Here is a 19,367-nt window from a genome sequence, read left to right as displayed (position 1 = left end):
TTTTCTGGACACATTACATAGGCCTATGAAAACGGGAGGGAGAGGGAGACACCTGCGTGCCGACACGCACACACAGCAGGCTACAATAAATTGCCTAACAGACAGCAGCCTAATTTCGAGGTATCACTAATACCTATTAAATAGCCTAAATGTAAATGGACACAGAACTGTAAGCTCAAATTCAAAAACGTTTGAAGTCTACCCAAACATATGCAAAGGGAATATATATAAATTGTGTTATATATAGCCAGCTTAATTAATGTCAATTTAAAGATTATGATTAGCAGTTTCTATGCATTTTTCCATTGATAGTTACAGGAAGCCACGTTGTTGTTTAAACTATTGTTGCTTCTAGCCCACGTTACCTCCAGTTTCACTTGCTGCAGAGACGCACACATTGCATGAGCGATCATAAGCGTTCTATCTCCGATGTAGAACTCAAATGTGTCTTGACGCCGCCGTTTGTAAGATCAGATCAAATAAGACGTTCTAAATGGAACGCGATGTAATTAAGCTGTTCCTTTCCAAGCGTCTTGGAGACGTACTGTATGTGTGCTGACTGGGCTATGTCTATATAGTTGATGACACCAAATGAATAAGTATGCTGCAAATGAGCAGACATGTGAAGCACCGGGCATAACTTAATTCCGCGGCTACGTGGAGCAGTAGTAGGTTAATTGTTGAGGAGGCCCATAGTTTGAGAAAAGCTGCAGATCATAGGCAGAGAAAGCATAATGCTCTGAGAAAAGTAGCCAAAGGTTTTCCTGCAGAAACAGGTGCCTTGGTGCACGCACCCCGCTTTCACTTTGACTCCCTGCATTGTGACAAAAACTGTCAGTCAGACAGTGAATTTTGGTTTCCTAAATTAGCATAATGCGGTAACAATTATCATTTCAATTCTATCTGAAATCTGCTCACTGCAGACGTTACAATGCAGACCCAAGCAGCAGCATAGCCTTGAAAGACGTACACTCTGAATTTGATCAGAGAGGTTCTTCACCTAACTTGATGTGATTGGCTGGATGACCGTTCAATCAAATCAACAGACCTATTTGTGTCTCTGTGTGTGCGTTATAGATACGGTTCCAACTCTTTACGGGAGCGTTTATTTCCATATATTTTACTTTCAATTTAATCTGACAAAAAGTGTGGGGGATAGAATCGTGTTCCAGCAAAACTGTGTACGTTATAACACCCACATCCCCCATGCTTGCTACGCGCCTGGACTGTGTGTGAGTGTCTGCACGCAGGTGTCTCCCTCTCCCTCCCGTGTCATAGGCCTATGTAATGTGTCCAGAAAACCCACAAAACGCAACAGTGATAGAGCAATCATAGTATCATGATATGATTGCCATCTGGCGGTAGTGGTTTGTGGGCCTATTGGGGTCAAGTAGGAAGCCCAGCAAGTTCCAAAAGTAGAAAAAAAGTTTTGCGAGATCTCGCAAAACTTTTGCGGGATCTCGCAAAAGTTTTGCGAGATCCCGCAATGAGATCCCGCAAAAGTGCATCGTTTTTTTTCCCCATTAATTTTTTTTTTTTTTTTTTAACCCATGTTTTTTTCCCCATGTCACCCGGAGGGCTCCGTAGTTTTCTTAACCCTGGCGCCTAAAGTTTGCCAGGTTTAAATAAGTTATGAGAGGAACATATTTTTATTTGGTGTGAAACACACACATACCTGTTTTTATGCGTTTTGTTTTTATAATTTGTATTAATATTTATTTTATCATTATTATTTTATCACTAAGGTTGCTAGCACAGGTGTCTAAAAAAAGATAAAAATACTTGCACTTTCTGTTTGCAGTTTTGTGTAGTATTCGAGAAAAACATTGCATTTTCAGAAATAGCCGTTCTTTTTTTGCATTATTCTTTAACACTGATGTGGCCCTCCAATCAGATGATGTTGGCAGAAGTGGCCCCCAGCTCATTTGAGTTTGAGACCCCTTTTGTAGACGGCCCCTTGTCGCTCGGCTGAAAGCAGAATGCTTACAGGGATGCATTTTATTTATCCACATATGTACACGGTTCTTTCGGATGAAAACCGGGTTGTAGCTTGTTGTCTACCGTACTACGGTTAGATAGAGCTGCCTATTGACGTTATAACACATCCATAACATAGGCTAATGCGATCATAACACATCAGTGAACTTGCAGGACGGCTACTTTGAGAAGCTGCACTTTCTAATGCATAGCCTACATGGAACAAGTTTCTCCTTACACTAGCACCTACTAACTGTTAATTTCACAGGAAGTCTCGTGGTCTCCCCTCTGCATTCACTCATAAGTTCTCCTCATTTCAAAAGACTGTAAAAAATCCTGTAAGATGCGGTCAACGATGTTCATCCATTCATCGCCTGAAAGTTCGGTCGAATCCATCTTGCTAGGACTTAGCGAGTTACTATGTAACGTTAGCTGACTGGTGGGGAGACCGCTAGCAAGCTATCCCCCTAGCTAGCTGATGTTAGAAAACACAGAGAGCTACACACAATAATTCTAAATAAAACGTTCTCCCCTACACAGAAAAAAATCCGATGTACCTTACAAAATGAATGTAAAACAAATTATGTGAATGAGTTACACAATTTATGAAATTCTAGTAAGGTCACTGAAGGCAACTGAAAAGTGATGACAAGCAAGCTCACTAATGGAGACAGTGATATCTATGGTAGTGAAAATAGACCATTCATTTAAAATGGATTTTATGCGTCGCGAACGGAACGCTTCAGTTGCGTGCCTGGTGTAGCTCATACCTATAGAGGCCTCCTCTGCTGGGCATGTGAATTACACATATAAATGTCATCACAATCATGATATCCACTATTTTGTAAAGTTTCAGATCAATCCTAGCCTAGAAATCTAGACGCGCCCCTAGCGGCAGCAAATTACATTTGCTGCCAGGGCTAGTCTAGCAACTCTCCGTTGGCTTGTGAGCTCCAGAAATCGAAACTTAATCAGGACATTGAAATCGTGTATAGAGTCGTTTGGTGGGCTTAACATAATGATTGATGGCAGAGTTGCAACGGTTTGGCTTGAATTCCCTGCTACTTGAAAACAAATATCCTATTGCGTCCTATTGCGTGCAGAGGGAATTTGAAAGACAACTGATTATCCCGCCCCTATTTAAGATAAGACAAAATAGCACTTTATTCATCCCAGTAGGGAAATTCAAAATGTCCAGAAGCTTACAAAAACACGACATAACAACACTTCCACTTATCATCATTCATACAATAGTATAAAAATAGACATGGGATTGCTAAATATATTAAGTGCATAAATAGAGATTTTGTAAAGATTTTGTATTTTCAGTCAATCAATCAGTTAAGGCATTGCCAATTTCTGGCACATTTCCTGCTTTGCCAGGTGGTGGCGCAATGCCAGGCATGCCCATTGGGTGTCAGATACTACGATTATGATGATATCCAATTAACCTGAGAAGTTTCAGACCATTCATTTAATGCACTGTGACTTTATGACACATCGCCTGTTTATGTGGCGAGATATTAAAATCATAAAAAAATCATCTTGGCATCATGTTTGCCAAATTTCACATTAATCTGACAAATCATCTACGAGGAGTATGTTAAAATTGATCATGTGACATCAGTGTAATTGTCATTCTTTCTGTTGGTAATTGGTGGCGATATGCCAAATATGCATTATGGGCATGTGAATATCAACCTACAGTAGGAAAATGCCCATAACGCACAAAATCCCAATACCTCATTTCCTGTTGGGCATGGTTAATGCATTGTACATACGAAAGTTGTTCATCTTGGGGAGATACACCTACCAAATTTGGTGTGTGTAGCTGAAAGTATGTCATCCTCTGGATGAGTCACATAAGGGTATCGAGTATCGGGCGCTACAAATGACGTGTGTACCAAATTTCCTGCGTTTTCGACCATGGGAACCAAAAAAGGTCCCAAAAAAAGTGAATAAGAGAAAGAACAATAATCCTTACAAAAACAATAGGGCTTCCCGGCTCGTCCCAGCTCTGCACTGTCAGTGCTCGGGCCCTAATGACAGAACCTCAAATGATGGTTTTGTCAAGTTCAAGTTTATTATCATGTACTCATAAAAAAGCATTAATTAGCATTGAAATTCCTTGTGCTCAAGAGTCCATTCAATTTCAAGAATACATTTAAAAAATACTATAAAAAATAGGATGGAGAGAGAAGGAGGAAGAGGGTAAAACAGAATCCAAAAAACTAAGTGCCATTATGTGGTGATTTTCAAGGATGGTTCAGCATCCTGCTGACTTGCGGGAAGAAACTATCCCTGTATCTGCTGGTACGGGTCCTTATGCTCTTGTATCGTCTGCCAGAAGGCAGGAGGGTGAAAAGACAGTGGTTGGGATGACTGGAGTCAGAGACTATACGCTTGGCCTTTCTTCTGCAGTGCTGGCTGTAGAGGTCCTGGATGGATGGTAACTCAGTCCTTGTAATGCGCTGTGCTGATCTGACAACTCTTTGTAGCGATTTTTGATCCTGGGCAGTGCTGTTACCATACCATGTTGTTATGCCACCAGTCAGAATGCTCTCTATTGTACCGCGGTAAAAGTTGGTCAATATTTTGTTGCCAAATTTCCACAGACGGTGCAGAAAGAAGAGCCGCTATCTAGCTGTCTTTGTGACCACACCAATATGATGTGTCTAGCTCAGATCGTCACTGATGTTTATACCCAGGAATCTGAAGCTTTTGACTCTCTCCACAGCTGCACTCCCGATGTGAATGGGTGTGTGTTCTTCTCCCTGCAGTCGTCTGTAATCCACTATCAGCTCCTTGGTTTATGTTACATTGAGCAGCAGACTGTTTTTCCGACACCAAGATGTCATTGTTGCCACCTCTGCTCAGTAGGCAGACTCGATCACCATTCTTGATGCAGCTGATTATGGTGGTGTCAAATTTAATGATGGTGTTGGAGTGGTTAGTGGCTGCACAATCATATGTGAACAGTGAGTACAACAGGGGGCTTAACACAACCCTGTGGAGCACCAGTGCTGAGTGTTAGACTGGAGGAGGTGATGTTACCTAGCCGTACTGCCTTTGGCCTGCCTGTTAGGAAGTTTAGTATCCAGCTGCACATGGAGGGACTGATGTTCAAGTCTTGCATTTTCATGATGAGCCTAGATGTTTCAGGGATGTGCAGGAGGACCCAAATGCAAGACCCCACCGGGCAGAGTTACGGACAAAAACAATTTATTTTACACAAACTTAACCTTATACATTTCCACCCCTATTTTGAGTTTTTCCTCGAAATTGCACACCGCCTACTTAAAATGGCCCTGTTGCCACATACTTTGACTTACAATCAAGTGCCTGACCTCTTTGGAAAGCTAAGGCCTTGTAGAATTTTTTGGTACCAATAGATTGACTGTGTGATGAACTATCAGAGAGTGGCAAAGGGTAGAATGATAGTTTTTTTTATAGGCGGTTATGTACATCTCTAGAAATGACCACATTCTGCCCTCTTGGTCACTTATGTTCTCTTGAAAACACCACTGAGGCCCACTACCAGGTCTTGTGAATCTGTATGTCAAAGTAGATCCTTATAGGATGAAGAATGACTGTGTGGGACCCATATTTGTGTGGGCATACACATGCGTTTTGCTAAGTGTCCATTTGGAGACTCCAAAAGGACCTTTGGTTACCCAAAACTAAAATGCTTCCTATACAAGAACCCCTTTATGTAGAACCATGATCTTGGTGTCAAATGAAAGGTTACACTCTCTGTGTCATGTTGCTTGTACCTGGAGTGCTTTGCAGTGGCTGTGCCATGAGTCCAGAGAAGCATTATCTGACCTGAAACTCTTACTTTTGCTCCTACGCCTTTGAGATTTCCATGAAAAAAGGACAAACAAGGTAATGCAGTGAACATTTGTATTATAAAATGAAACAAAGGTAAAAAATAACAATACCCTGGCAAACGAAACATCAAATGATTCACATTCAATGCAATAGAAATGTATTTGTGTTGGCAACCACGGTCAACAAAATGGAACGTGTTATGAACAACTGAAATAGTCTCGGCCACCGGCTCCTCTTCCTCAGACACAGGATCCTCAGCTCTTGTTTTTTTGCTTGGCGGGGCCCAGTCTTCATCGCTGTCACTGAAAAAATTGTACAGATGGAAGTTAGGCTCAGACCCACTAAAGTATATGAAAACCCTTCCCAACAACTTATACAAATGATATAAATGTGTGTACTCAGGTCACACCTCGCCCTGCTCTCTCTTTTACACACACACACACACACACACACACACACACACACACACAAACACACACTGCATTCTCACCTAACTCCCCTCCCCCCCAGGTACCAGAACACTGTTCACACTGTTCACACTATGAAACAAAGCTAAATGAAAAACTATGCACTAAACATTACAAAAGCAAACTAAACTGTATCTGTAACTGTATATGGATATAAGTAGTCTACTCACAGCTCAAAATCGGGGTCCTTCCCAGCTAAAAAGTTCTGCTCCTCCTCGGAGTCGCATTCCGAGAAATTGCTTTCTTCTCCTTCATCGATGTCCTCCAGATCTTCAATGTCCTCGGGTTCTTCGACATGTTTCGTCTTTTTTTTGTCTCTTTGGCATGTTTTACGAACAAAAACCTTCAAAAACATGTCTCTTGCTTGTTTAGTAACAAACTTCCAAACCACTGCTTCGGAATCTGGTTACGCATGGGCTATGCGCCTTGAGTTTAGCCGACAGGGAAGTAGAATGTGACGATGTGTCACATGTCTAAAGAAAGCTCTCCTCATTGGCTACACGGACATCTAGGTCCCATCTCATTGGCTCACTCAGACGCAGCGCTATGACCATTCAAAGACTGGTTGTCAGATTCATCGCTTACGTGACTCATTGGCTTTGATGGCATCTATCTCGACTCTCATTGGTCCTACAGACATGTAATGGGTATCGATGGAATCAGAAGAGCCTCGTGAACACGCGGAGTACCGTGAATCCAGCGACAATAATGGAAGTAAAACCGAAATATCTGGATTTCCGCGAAAAATAAGTGTTTACTTCGCTTCTTTTCGTATGTATCTGTTTTGTTTGTACTGGCGTGTACAACTACTCAATATATTGGCAATATAACAATGTAGATATTTTACATCTATGGATTCTTACGAAAATTTCAAGACCAAGCATGCTGGGCTAACTTATTGGTACGGCCATACAGACAAGTGACAAAATATGAACGCAGCAACTTTGGGGGGTGGTGGAGGGGGGTATTCTGATATGTTATATATCGGGATAAACTTATATTTTACACACGAAATATATGTTAATTCATGGAAAGCTTTACATATATCGATTCTTGAGTTTCTCAGCTTTAAAATGGTATATAGCATGACTATGGTAGTTCATGATAAGGTGCAAAGAAATGCATGGGGGTTGTTGGGGGGAGGTGGGGGGCACTGTATTTGCCCGAATACGGGTCACCCGTAGTGTACTGGGAACTTACTTACAACAGCTTACTTACAACGGGGCTTGGACAAGACAAACAGAGAGACGAGCCGACAGGGAACAGAGAAACAGGAGGGTAGAAATACACATACCAATTAACAGAAAGACAGAGGACTGGACGAAACCAACGAGACAATAACAAGGAACAGGTGAGGAGGCAGAACTGGAGGGAAAACAAACGAGACAGGAAGCATGACCAAATAAGGAGATGGGGCGGAGACAAAGACAGGTGACAGGCAGGTAACACAAAGCACATGGGAAACAGGCAAAAACAAACACAGGACAATACACAAAATGGCCACCGGGGTGGCACAAACTCAAAGGTCCGGGCCAGATCCTGACAAGATGGTAATATGGTGTTGAAGGCGGAGCTGAAGTTGATAAAGAGCATCCGTACGTACATGTTGTTCTGATCCAAGTGAGAGAGAGCAGTATTCAAGGCCAAAGCTACAGCATCATCTGTAGACCTGTTAGACCTATAAGCAAACTGGAGTGGGTCTAATGCAGTAGACAGACAGAATGTAATGTGGTCTTTGACTAACCTCTCAAAGCACTTCATCACAACAGAGGTCAGAGTGACCGGGCAGTAATCATTTAGACAGCTCGCTGATGGTTTCTTAGGGACTGGGATGATGGTGGCCCTCTTAAAGCATGTGGGGACGACAGACTGTAGCAGTGAGAGGTTGAAGATGTCTGTGAATACCGCTGCCAGTTCAGAAGCACAGGCCTTAAGAACACGCCCCGGGATGTTGTCAGGTCCTGGAGGTTTATGTGCATTCACTCTTCTGAAGGATTTGCACACATCTGTCACAGATACCTGAAAAGGGCAGCAGTCTTGCTCTAACAGTATCTCTGACCTGGTGGGTGTCCCAAACCGGTCATAGAAAGAGTTCAGCTCCTCTGCAAGACAGACAGAGGTCGCATCTGCTCTGTGGCTCTTTCCTTTGTAGTCAGTGATGATCCTTAACCCACTCCACATATCCCTGGTGTTGGATCCCAGCACCAAAATCCACTATTTTTCCAGTATAATCACTGCCAACAAAGGCAACTCTAAGCCACTGTTCTCCCTACTAAACAATATCACCCAGCCCCAGAACTCTCTCCCCCCTCACTTGTACACAACCTCCTTCTGTAACTCCTTAATGTCATTTTTCATTGCAAAAATCCGGAATATTCACCAGCACCTTGGAACGACTCCTCTCCTCAGCATCCCAGCCGACTCTCACCCTTCCACACACTCTTTTTCTTCCTTCCAGCTCCCCACTCTCTTAGAAATCACAGGACTCATTCAGAAAGCCAAACCATCCACCTGTCAACTTAACCCCCTCCCCACACAACTTGTTAAAGCCAGCCTCCCCTCCTTTGCCCCCCTCATTTCTGTCATTATCCACTCCTCTCTCACCACTGGAACTGTCCCTACATCCTTCAAAACTGCTGCCATAACCCCAATTTTGAAAAAACCTGGTGCTGACCCCTTCAACAACTTCCATCCTATATCCAATCTACCCTTCATCTCCAAAATCCTTGAAAAAACAGTTGCCACCCAACTCCATTCTCACTTATCCAATAATAACCTGTATGAACAGTTCCAGTCCGATTTCCGCCCACTCCACAGCACTGAAACAGCACTTATTAATTTTATTTTATTAAAATTACCAATGACCTCCTTATGGCAGCTGATTCTGGACTCCTCACCATCCTCATCCTCCTCGACCTGAGTGCAGCCTTTGATACCATTTGTCACACCACCCTCCTCAACAGGCTGTCTTCCATTGGCATCACCCACACTCCGTTCAACTGGTTCACATCCTACCTCTCTGGCCGCACTCAGTTCATTCAACTTAAGTCCCTTAAATCCATCCCCCCCTCCGTCACTTCAGGTGTGCCCCAGGGCTCTGTCCTGGGGCCCCTACTCTTCATCATCTACCTCCTTCCCCTCGGCAATATCTTTCGCAGATTCAACATTAATTTCCACTGTTATGCAGATGACACCCAGCTCTATCTCTCCAGCAAACCTTCGTCCACTCTCCCACCCACCTCCCTTACTGATTGCATCTCTGAAATAAAAACCTGGTCCACCCAAAACTTCCTTAAACTAAACAGTAACAAAACCGAGGTCCTCCTCATTGGTACTAAGTCCACTCTATCCAAAACCGACAGCTTTTCTCTTTCTATTGATAACTCCTCTGTTTCACCCTCCCCTCAGGTTAAGAGTCTGGGTGTCATCCTTGACAGCACCCTATCCTTTCAATCCCACATCAATAATATCACTCGGTCTGCTTACTTCCACCTATGTAATATCAATCGCCTCCGCCCCTCCCTAACCCCCCACACTGCTGCCATTCTTGTCCACAGTCTTGTCACTTCCCGTCTTGATTACTGCAACTCTCTCCTTTTCGGCCTCCCCCACAAATCCCTCCATAAACTTCAACTAGTCCAGAATTCAGCTGCCCGCATCATAACTCGAACCCCCTCCATTCACGACATCACTCCCGTCCTCCATCAGCTCCACTGGCTCCCGGTTCAGTTCCGCATCCAATTTAAAGTCCTCCTGTTTACTTTCAAGGCCATTCACAACCTCGCCCCTCCATATTGTCTGATCTCCTCCATGTTCCCACTCCCTCCCGCTCTCTAAGATCCTCTTCCTCCATACACCTGTCTGTCCCCACCGCCCGTCTTACCACCATGGGGAGCAGAGCATTCAGCCGCTCTGCTCCCCGTCTCTGGAATTCACTACCACCCCAACTCAGAAACATTGATTCATTCCCCCATTTCAAATCACAACTCAAAACACATCTTTTTAAAACTGCTTATTCCATATGATGTTAATTTTGTTTGTTTGTGTTGTTTCTGTTTTTGTCTTTTCTTGCTTGTTTTTTTAAAAAATATTTTATATTTGTATGTACGGTGTCCTTGAGTGCCAAGAAAGGCGCCTTTAAATAAAATGTATTATTATTATTATTATTATTAATATGACTCCACTTTTTCTCTGTACTGTCTCTTGGCCAATTTAATGGATTTTCTTAGTTCATAACGGGCTATTTTGTAATCACTAGGGTTACCAGAATGATAGGCTGCTGTTCGGGCTTTGAGTGCTGAAGAGACCTCTCCATTCACCCATGGTTTCTGATTAGGAAAAGTCCATACAGTCACTCGCGGTACAACATCGTCTATGCATTTGCAAATGTAGTCTGATACCATTTCAGTGTATCCTCCAGATGCCACCATTTCAGACATTTTCTTCCTCTGTCCCCTGACTTTGTTGAATTCACCTGTGTTTCATTTTGTCCTTTTACTATTTTGGTTGGGTATATAAACACTGCCTTATTGTTCAGTCTTTCAGTGTTTCAGTTCTTGAGTCTGCTACCTAGTGTTACACAATGTCTCAATGTTTGTATTGTATGTTTGTTTTCTTTGAATCACATGTACCATCATAAATTATCTTAGATCAAATGTAGGATGATTTCTACACAGCCTTTTTATACATAAGGCCCCAGCATGTTTTTATTGTGTACATTCATGTAATATACGTTTTTCATCCAAAGCGTCTTACATACGTCAATTATATTACAAGGGTCATTGTCCTTGGAGCAACTAGGGGTTAAGTGCCTTGTTCAAGGGCACATTGGTGGAAGTCGGGAATTGAATCCACAACTTTTCTGGCTAGCCCAGCTCCTTAAGCACTACGCTACCACCGCCCCTAGTGTAGTCTATTTGCCTTGTGCATAGCATTGCATACTATGGACTTGCTGTGTGCCTGTCTTACATTGTTGGTCTAGGTAATTACAAACAGCTGTGAGAGACTGGACCATACATCCTTGGCTTAGCATTGGTGAAGTGCAAGACTGTGTGCGCTAGTTTTCATTTGGAAACGCTGTTCACATACTCTGCATTTTGAAGCATGGTGAAGTGTTTGTAAAAAAAAAAGATCTTATTTACAAAGGTTAGTTGGGCTATAACATTATATGCAGGCCTAAATAAGCATGGAGAGAGAATATACTTAATTTTTCTATACAATTGATTCTTAAAATCTTATTAACTACAATTAACCTAAACTATAGTTACAACTTACAAGCCAACTCCAGGAGAACATTCCGGCGGATACAGGATTGGCTTCTACTTCACAAAGCAGATCTATGGTTCCACCAATGTCCACATACACAATATTTGATTTCATTCTGATCCTTGGTGCATCTGGAGATCAAACAAGAAAAGATACTGAATGTCAAGTCACCCTAACTCTACTGGTACATTACTCTGATAGTTTCCATTGTGAGATTACAATACATCACCAAAAGAGGATTGTTATACCTATTTTAAGTCAAATTTATCAGGATAGGCCTAATAATAATTAGGTAACACTTTACTTCAAGGTATCTACATAAGAGTGAGATGACACTGTCATGACACATGAACCCAAACCCTAACTCTAACCATAATGAAACCGAATATAACTTAATGACAGAAGCGTTATGGCATGAACGTTTATGACTTATTTATAATGTTTATGATATGTTCATGACAGTGTCACGTCACTCTTATGTAGATACCTTCAAGTAAAGTGTAACCAATACTAATTCTGAAGGGCACTGTAACTTGCTGTTACAGGTTAGAAATTACTTATAACCACTAACAGTACCTTTAACATTTCATCTCTCCTTATTCTGAATAATGGTAAAAACTGTTTATCTTCTACCATTGTACTCACAGGAAATATGTAGGTAGATTTGAGTATGGTTCTGCCCCTCGTCATTTGAACATTCAATGGCATACACTCCTGCATCATGTCTTGTCACATTTTTGATCTTAAGCACAAAATCATCATCCCAGCTGTATCGAAAGTCAGTCTCTGAAAACAGAACAGCTTTAGTAAATTCTTATAACTAGAAAAGAATAACACAGAAATTTGCCATAACATCCCAATCAGACAGGGCAGTTTTTACAATGAGAGACATCTTTTTCCATCTGTTTTAAGCAGCAAGTGCTATGTCTACTGCGTATGTGCCCAGGACTCCTCATGTTTTAAATGTCATTTTTGCAATGATAAACAGTTCTCCAAGCAAATGTGTAATTTGGCTAATTTAATTAAAATAATTAAATTTACTTATTTTTTTTGTAAAGAAAAATGTTTTCATTTGAGGTTGCTCCCTATAGTTATCTATTGTCCCGAGACCCTCTATCATATTTCAGATGGAACAAATTGCAAGAATTACTCAAATTAGATTTTGTGTCACTAGACCAATTCAAGGGTATGATTGATGATATGGCTGTTGTACAATGTTCTTGCTTTGACTAATATTTAGACCTTTTATATCATTATTATTATTTATACATACATATTCCCCTTATTCTTTTCTTTCTATTCTGTTATCTTGATTATTGTTGTTGTATGTTTTGTAACTCAGGGCATTGCTGTAAAAGTGCTTGATGCTCAGTCAATTTCTCCCTGAATAAAAAACGGTTGATGATGATGATATGTATGGGGAATGATCCCCCAGCCTGCTAAGGACTGTGGATAGACTTTAAGACACACTGGCATGCCCAGTCACACCCACAGCAGATCATAAAGCACCTGTGTTGGCGGCGTGCAATCACTGATTGTTTGATCTCCACTATTACGGTACCGTGTGAGGTTGTGAGTAAGAAAGATTTGTGTGGGTTTCAGTATTGTATCCGCTTACCTGTGTAAGTTTGGACATTCATTGGTATCACATAGGGTTCTGGTTATGAGCAGTACCATCTCCTTGTGGGTGTGTTAAAGAGTTACCCGTACATATGAAATATGTAACAGTGGAGAGATAGAGGACGATAGACGGAAAAAAAAACATCTCAATAAAAATGCTTTTATTGGCTGTTTGGCTGCATGCATCTGAGTCAGTGCACCACCATGCATAGTAGTTGGCCTAGTGGTACTAGCCTTTTAGAATGTTTTGGGGTTGTAAAGGTTTGAGAACTCATGTACAAGGCTACTGTTTGATTTGAAGGGTTGAGACTGAAAGCACATGAAAGTTTCAGGTGAGCACATGAAAGTTTCACTTGAGCACATGAAACTAAACTTTAGATTTTTTTTTTTGCTCAAGTCCCCTTAGGGGCTCTGTACATATAATATTAGTAGTGTGTGCAATGAATGTCCTACACTGGGAAGCATTATAGTTTGATACTGCAGCTGAAGTCAGACTTGAAGAAGAATGTGTCTGCTCCCCTGTTCCATTTTTTAACAGCCATTCCATTACTGATAAGTTGATTACATTTCTATATTAACATGTTCTATTAAAGAAAAGATAGAAAATAACTATTTGTGTGTGCTGTAAAGTGGTTAAAAGAAATGAAATCGGAATCGGCTAAAATCGGTATCGGCCCAAAAAATTGCAATCGGTGCATCTCTAATGATGAGCACTGTCTCATGCTATTTTTTTTAAGACATCCCCTTTTTATCAACCTGCCTTGATTAAACGCACGCAAATCAAAAGTGAATAAAAAGGACTTAAAACTGAATGGGAGAATATCATGGCCCAATGCCCATATAGTGCCATATCTATAACATAATTATTTTTCAAAATGTACTACAATATACACTATAATTACAGTGCATGAAAATGCACTGTACTGTTCTTCCTAGGCAACTTCTTATTACAGTGCATGAAAATGCACTGTACTGTTCTTCCTAGGCAACAACTTCTTATTACAGTGCATGAAAATGCACTGTACTGTTCTTCCTAGGCAGCAACTTCTTCTTATTACAGTGCATGAAAATGCACTGTACTGTTCTTCCTAGGCAACTTCAACAACTTCTTCTTATTATTATTCCGCTTACCACTTTTTCCGTACGCTATTTCTCTTGAACAGTTTAACTTAGAAACTTCATTCAAACTTTGTAACGTAGGTATTCAAACGGACAAAGCTGCTATGTCTTTTCAACTTTGAAACTTTTATACTTTTTAAACTATTAAAGAAAAACGTTTTAAAAATCCCCATAGACTTAACATTGCCGATTGTGACATCATAATACGGCCGTTAAGCAATTAGAATCCTATGGCAGGTGTTCAGGCCACCTGCAGCCTCAGGCTTTAAGCATACAATCTGGGTCAATTAAGACTACACATCCTATTCAACTGTTTCCTCTGCCCAAAACTGTTTCAAAATAAAAGTCCTTACTACAATAATCCACTGTTAAACAATGTAACCCATTAAAGGTGCGATTTGTAGGATTGTTACCGAACGTTCTGTAGGCCAAAAACAAAACACTGGTGAATGTTCTCAAGACTACCAGACGCGAGCCTCTTCTGGGTTGCCAGATGTAATGAAGACTTGGTTAGTTGACCTAGGCTACATCTGCTTTAACGTTTCTCCAACCACGACCCAGCTACACATTATGGAAACAGTGAAAACAAAAAATACCTCTCTAACCAACGTAACATATCTGAAGTTAGCGATGCAGATGAAGTTTAGCCTAGGCTACCTGTTGTGGAGAAATATGGCCAGCTCTGCGTCAGACTTGATATTCTTCGTTTGACGAAGACGTCACCATCTCAGGAAGCTCCTCCGATGTCCACTTAATTTGTTTCTTGTTTTAATTTTGGAAATTTTCCTGCCTCTCGTAGGCGTTCATGACTACAACTGACAGCTGTTGACAGTTGGCCTTTGCTAATTTGGCAACCCAAATAGGAGGACGCGCTAGCCCATTATTAATACACTATTCTAGAATTAATCGTTCAAAACATAAACGAAAATTCCAAGATATTCCGCCCCGTAACACATTTTTTTCATGGGTTTTACGGGGTTTTACGGGTTAGAGTAATGTTGTCAAATAAGCCATTACTTCAATTCATCGTGTTTCCTTACTCTCTGACAACATATGGTGATCATTTTTGGAATGGTTACAGTTTATTTTCCATTATTTCCTACATACTGGACCTTTAAACTACTGAACTTTTTACATACAACTTTTAAACGGTCTACTTTTAAACTATCATTAAACTATCTATCTATTAAACTAGCTGTCTATCAACAACTTTTAAACTATCTACATTCAACTTTTAAACTTTTAAACTATATACATTCACTAGCTGTCTATCAACAACTTTTAACTTGTCATCAACTTGTCAACACTTTTCATCAACTATGACTCCTACCCACTGTAGCTAGTTAGCATGGTTAGCAAAGTTAGCATGTTAGCATTGCTAACATTGTTAACATTTTTAGCAAAACTGCTAAAAATGATTAGCTAGGTTAGCTAAGTCACATGGTTAGCATAGTTAGCATGCTAGCATGTTAACATGCTAGTTAGCATTTTTAACAAAACTGCTAAAAATGATTAGCTAGGTTAGCTACGTAACATGGTTAGCATAGTTAACATGCTAACATGCTAGTTAGCATAGTTAGCATAACTACTACAAATGATTAGCTAAGTTAGCTAAGTAACATGGTTAGCATAGTTAGCATGCTAGCATGCAAGTTAGCATTTTTAGCAAAACTGCTAAAAATAATTAGCTAAGTAACATGGTTAGCATAGTTAGCATGCTAGTATGTTAGCATGTTAGTTAGCATAGTTAGCATAACTGCTAAAAATGATTAGCTAAGTTAGCTAAGTAACATGGTTAACATAGGTAGCATGCTAACATTATTAGCATAGTTAGCATGTTTAGCAAAACTGCTAGAAAATGTTAGTTAAGTTAGCTAAGTAGCATGGTTAGCAGATTAGCATTGCTAGCACTGCTATAAAACATTAGCTAAGTAGCATGGTTAGCATAGTTAAAAATCTTAGCATAACTGCTAGCAAACATTAGAGCCATTCCAACTTTTAGTTATCGTCAAATACCTATACACAGCCATTAAACTATTTGAATATCAACATTCATTAAACTTTCAGTCTGTCAACAACTTTTAAACTATTTACATTCAACTTTTAAACAGTCTACTCTTAAACTATCATTACACTATCTATCTATTAAACTAGCTGTCTATCAACAACTTTTAAACTATCTACATTCAACTTTTAAACGGTCTACTTGTAAACTATCATTAAACTATCTATCTATTAAACTAGCTGTCTATCAACAACTTTTAAACTATACATTCAAGTTTTAAACGGTGTACTTTTAAACTACCATTAAACCATATATTTATTAAACTAGCTGTCTATCAACAACTTTTAAACTATCTACATTCAACGGTCTACTTTTAAACTATCAACTTTTATTAAGCTTTGCAACCACCATGTCTATCCTAGCATCACCATAGTAACCATCTCTGTATTATCTATTTTAACTATACATGATATTTTACATCACAACTTTTGCATTTTCATGCACTGGTAATTACTTGGAATTGCATTTCTAGTTCAATATGTCACCTTTATCTAGCTTTCTTCCATGATAGATCCAGTCACATGTTATTTCTTTTGGATTGGCAGACACCATCAGAGGAAGACTGACTTCATCATTTTCTACAGCCTTCACCTCTTTGGGCTGGTCAGAGCTGAACTCAGGCGGAACTAGAAAAGAAGAAGGGGAAAGATTTACAAAAAAATCATATCATACCAAAGTAATTTTCTTGGGCAAGGGGTTAGAGATTAAACACAAACATATTCACTCACAAAGCACATTGAGTGTATAGGAAGAGCTGACTCCCCCAGAGAGCAGTTTGCTGAAAGCATTGCAGGTGACCCTCTGCTGGTGGTGCTGAGAGGTGAGAGAGAAGGACAGAGTACTTCTAAAGGACACACCACCATACTCTGCTTCTTTGCTATCTGTTTCCACCCCGCTTAGCCTATGATTAAACAACAGAGAAGAATGAAAAAAAAGAATGTTAGTATACATTAAAAGACTATTCTCAAGTTTCCAAGAAATTGGTGACCTAGCATGTATCACCCCCCACCTGGTCCTCTCATGGACACACTCTTAAATCATATTTCATCTCAGGAATGCTGAGATGACATACTGTAACACATGTGAATTGGACAGCAAACACCCGAAGTTCCGGGAATGTTCCCTAAAAGTTCCCTGAAGGTCACATAAAAATAATTGTGTTGTGTAGCCTAGGGAGAACGTTCCCGGAACGTCCTCTTACAGCTGTTTTTGTGCAACTGTCAGGGAACCTTTTGGGAACGTTCCCTGATGGTTATATTAAGGATACATTTTTTATCCTTTAACTGATATTCCCAGAACATTCTCTAAAGGTATAGTTTTATGCAACTGTCAGGGAACCCTGATGGTTATATTAAGGATCATGGGCGGATTATGAACTTTCGGGCCCCTGGGCCCAGATGTATTAAGGGCCCCCCACTAATTGTCGTATATGTGGGAGGGGGGGTTTGGGGGTCCTCCCCCAGAAAATGTTTACTTTGTTTGATGTGATTTCCTGTATTCTGGTGCATTTTGGGGATGGTCAATACTAAATTCAATCAGATTCATAGCCTACATCCTGATTTGTTGATATTGAGGCAATGATTCCATGCAAAGGCTTGGGCTTCAGGGCCCCCTGACCCCTTGGGCCCCTGGGCCTGGGCCCGGTAGGCCCGTGCAGTAATCCATCCCTGTTAAGGATACATTTTTTTATGCTTTAACTGACGTTAGTTAAAGGATAAAATAAAATCCCAGAAGGTTCCCATGAGGTTTTAATCCTTATTTTTGTCAAAACCATAAAATCACGTTTAAGGTACTTCCCTGAAGGATTAATTAAGGTTGAATTTTTGTATAGTCTAATCATTGAAAGTCAGCTGCCGCATTTATTATTGTTTTGATTTAAAAAAAAATATGGTTGAAACAGTTTAGCCTTTTCTTGCTGGTGTTTTGAACAATAAGATGACGGGATATGCCCATTGAAAATGGTTTTGCTATCGCTGGCATGAGGTAAGCATAAACGGTAACACACAAAGAGCAGGATAAATATTAATAATGAATGAATGACTATTACATTTGATATATGCACTTTGTCTCTCTCGTATCGTAGGCTGATATCTTCCAAATCAAATCATTTAGGGGTTTGCCCGGACGTCACGTTCTGGGGGTCGTTTCTAGAAAAGTTAACAATGACGTTGCTCAACCACCATGGTACGACGCAACTTGCGACCAAACAACGACATTGTTACACCTGTTTCCAGAAAGCATCGTACCTGTGTCGCAATTCGCTACCTCCGACGTTCGAACACTGTAGTTCCAACAACGTTGTTAATGATGCAGCGATAGATATCATTGGTGGAAACAGTGGCAACATGTAATACCCCACCCCTAGAAATTCTCTGCCACAGCCTATGTTGACATTTTTCTCATTTAAACCGAGTGATTAATGCTGGCATTGTCATTGTCATCTGCAAAAACCTAAACCTATTAATTGCAAGTATATAAAACATTTTACTGAAGCCGACCAATAGCCTATGTGCCATTATTTGTGTTAAATATCTATGTTGGAAAAAATGTATAGCCTGGAAGAATGTCTGGGTATCGCAAATGTTATCAATTGTCTCGTGGCTTAACGGCAGCGCGTCAGTGCACTACGCGCTCGGCCGGAGTTCACATCCTATCTCTTCTTTTCATCTCTGAGTAAGAGTAGGCCTACGAGACACGACAATAGGTTTTGACCATACATATTTATGTATACAGTATAGTTACTCTACATCGAGAGACCATAGGTACAAGACATCAGTCAAAAACAATTGAATCTACGTGTCACACTAGTTCACCTGCAGGTAGCGAGAAGCAAGAGGACAATCTCACATCATAAGAAAATCGAACCTACAACGTTGGGATAATAAGTAATCTGCTTTGGTTAGGCCCTCCGGACACCAACAGGAACTACCAAGGAACGACACAAGTGCGACTGCCTAGGGGCAGTAGTTCAAACGACCAAACTTTGCGTCCTTGTTTGCGATTGAGAGTTCGAACTACCCTTT

At 40.5% G+C, this 19,367-nt stretch overlaps 1 protein-coding gene and 1 long non-coding RNA gene across 2 annotated transcripts in view; both read right to left on the bottom strand.

Moving 5' to 3' along the window:
- The window catches only part of nphs1 (NPHS1 adhesion molecule, nephrin), a 266,694-nt gene that overhangs the window by 60,914 nt on the left and 186,413 nt on the right, over window positions 1–19,367 (bottom strand). Inside the window, exons 17-20 of the mRNA XM_076281324.1 lie at window positions 17,073–17,245; window positions 16,830–16,970; window positions 12,186–12,326; window positions 11,550–11,671 (exon numbers count right to left, since the gene is read on the bottom strand). Of these exons, the coding sequence (XP_076137439.1) occupies window positions 11,550–11,671; window positions 12,186–12,326; window positions 16,830–16,970; window positions 17,073–17,245 (577 nt within the window). The remainder of the gene's footprint in view (window positions 1–11,549; window positions 11,672–12,185; window positions 12,327–16,829; window positions 16,971–17,072; window positions 17,246–19,367) is intronic.
- Window positions 5,867–7,465, bottom strand: LOC143119605 (uncharacterized). The gene is made up of 2 exons (XR_012986307.1): window positions 6,446–7,465; window positions 5,867–6,110 (listed from the first exon to the last, which is right to left on the bottom strand). It is a non-coding gene; the product is annotated as an uncharacterized LOC143119605 (long non-coding RNA).

The sequence above is a fragment of the Alosa pseudoharengus genome, unplaced genomic scaffold (genome assembly GCF_046254945.1).
Source record: "Alosa pseudoharengus isolate Yale_2024_CS ecotype anadromous, Long Island Sound unplaced genomic scaffold, YU_APseudo_1.1 YU_APseudo_1.1_scf_12, whole genome shotgun sequence".
NCBI lineage: Eukaryota > Metazoa > Chordata > Actinopteri > Clupeiformes > Clupeidae > Alosa > Alosa pseudoharengus.
The sequence above is the reverse complement of the archived record's forward strand: the minus strand, read 5'-3'. Positions and strand labels throughout refer to the sequence as shown.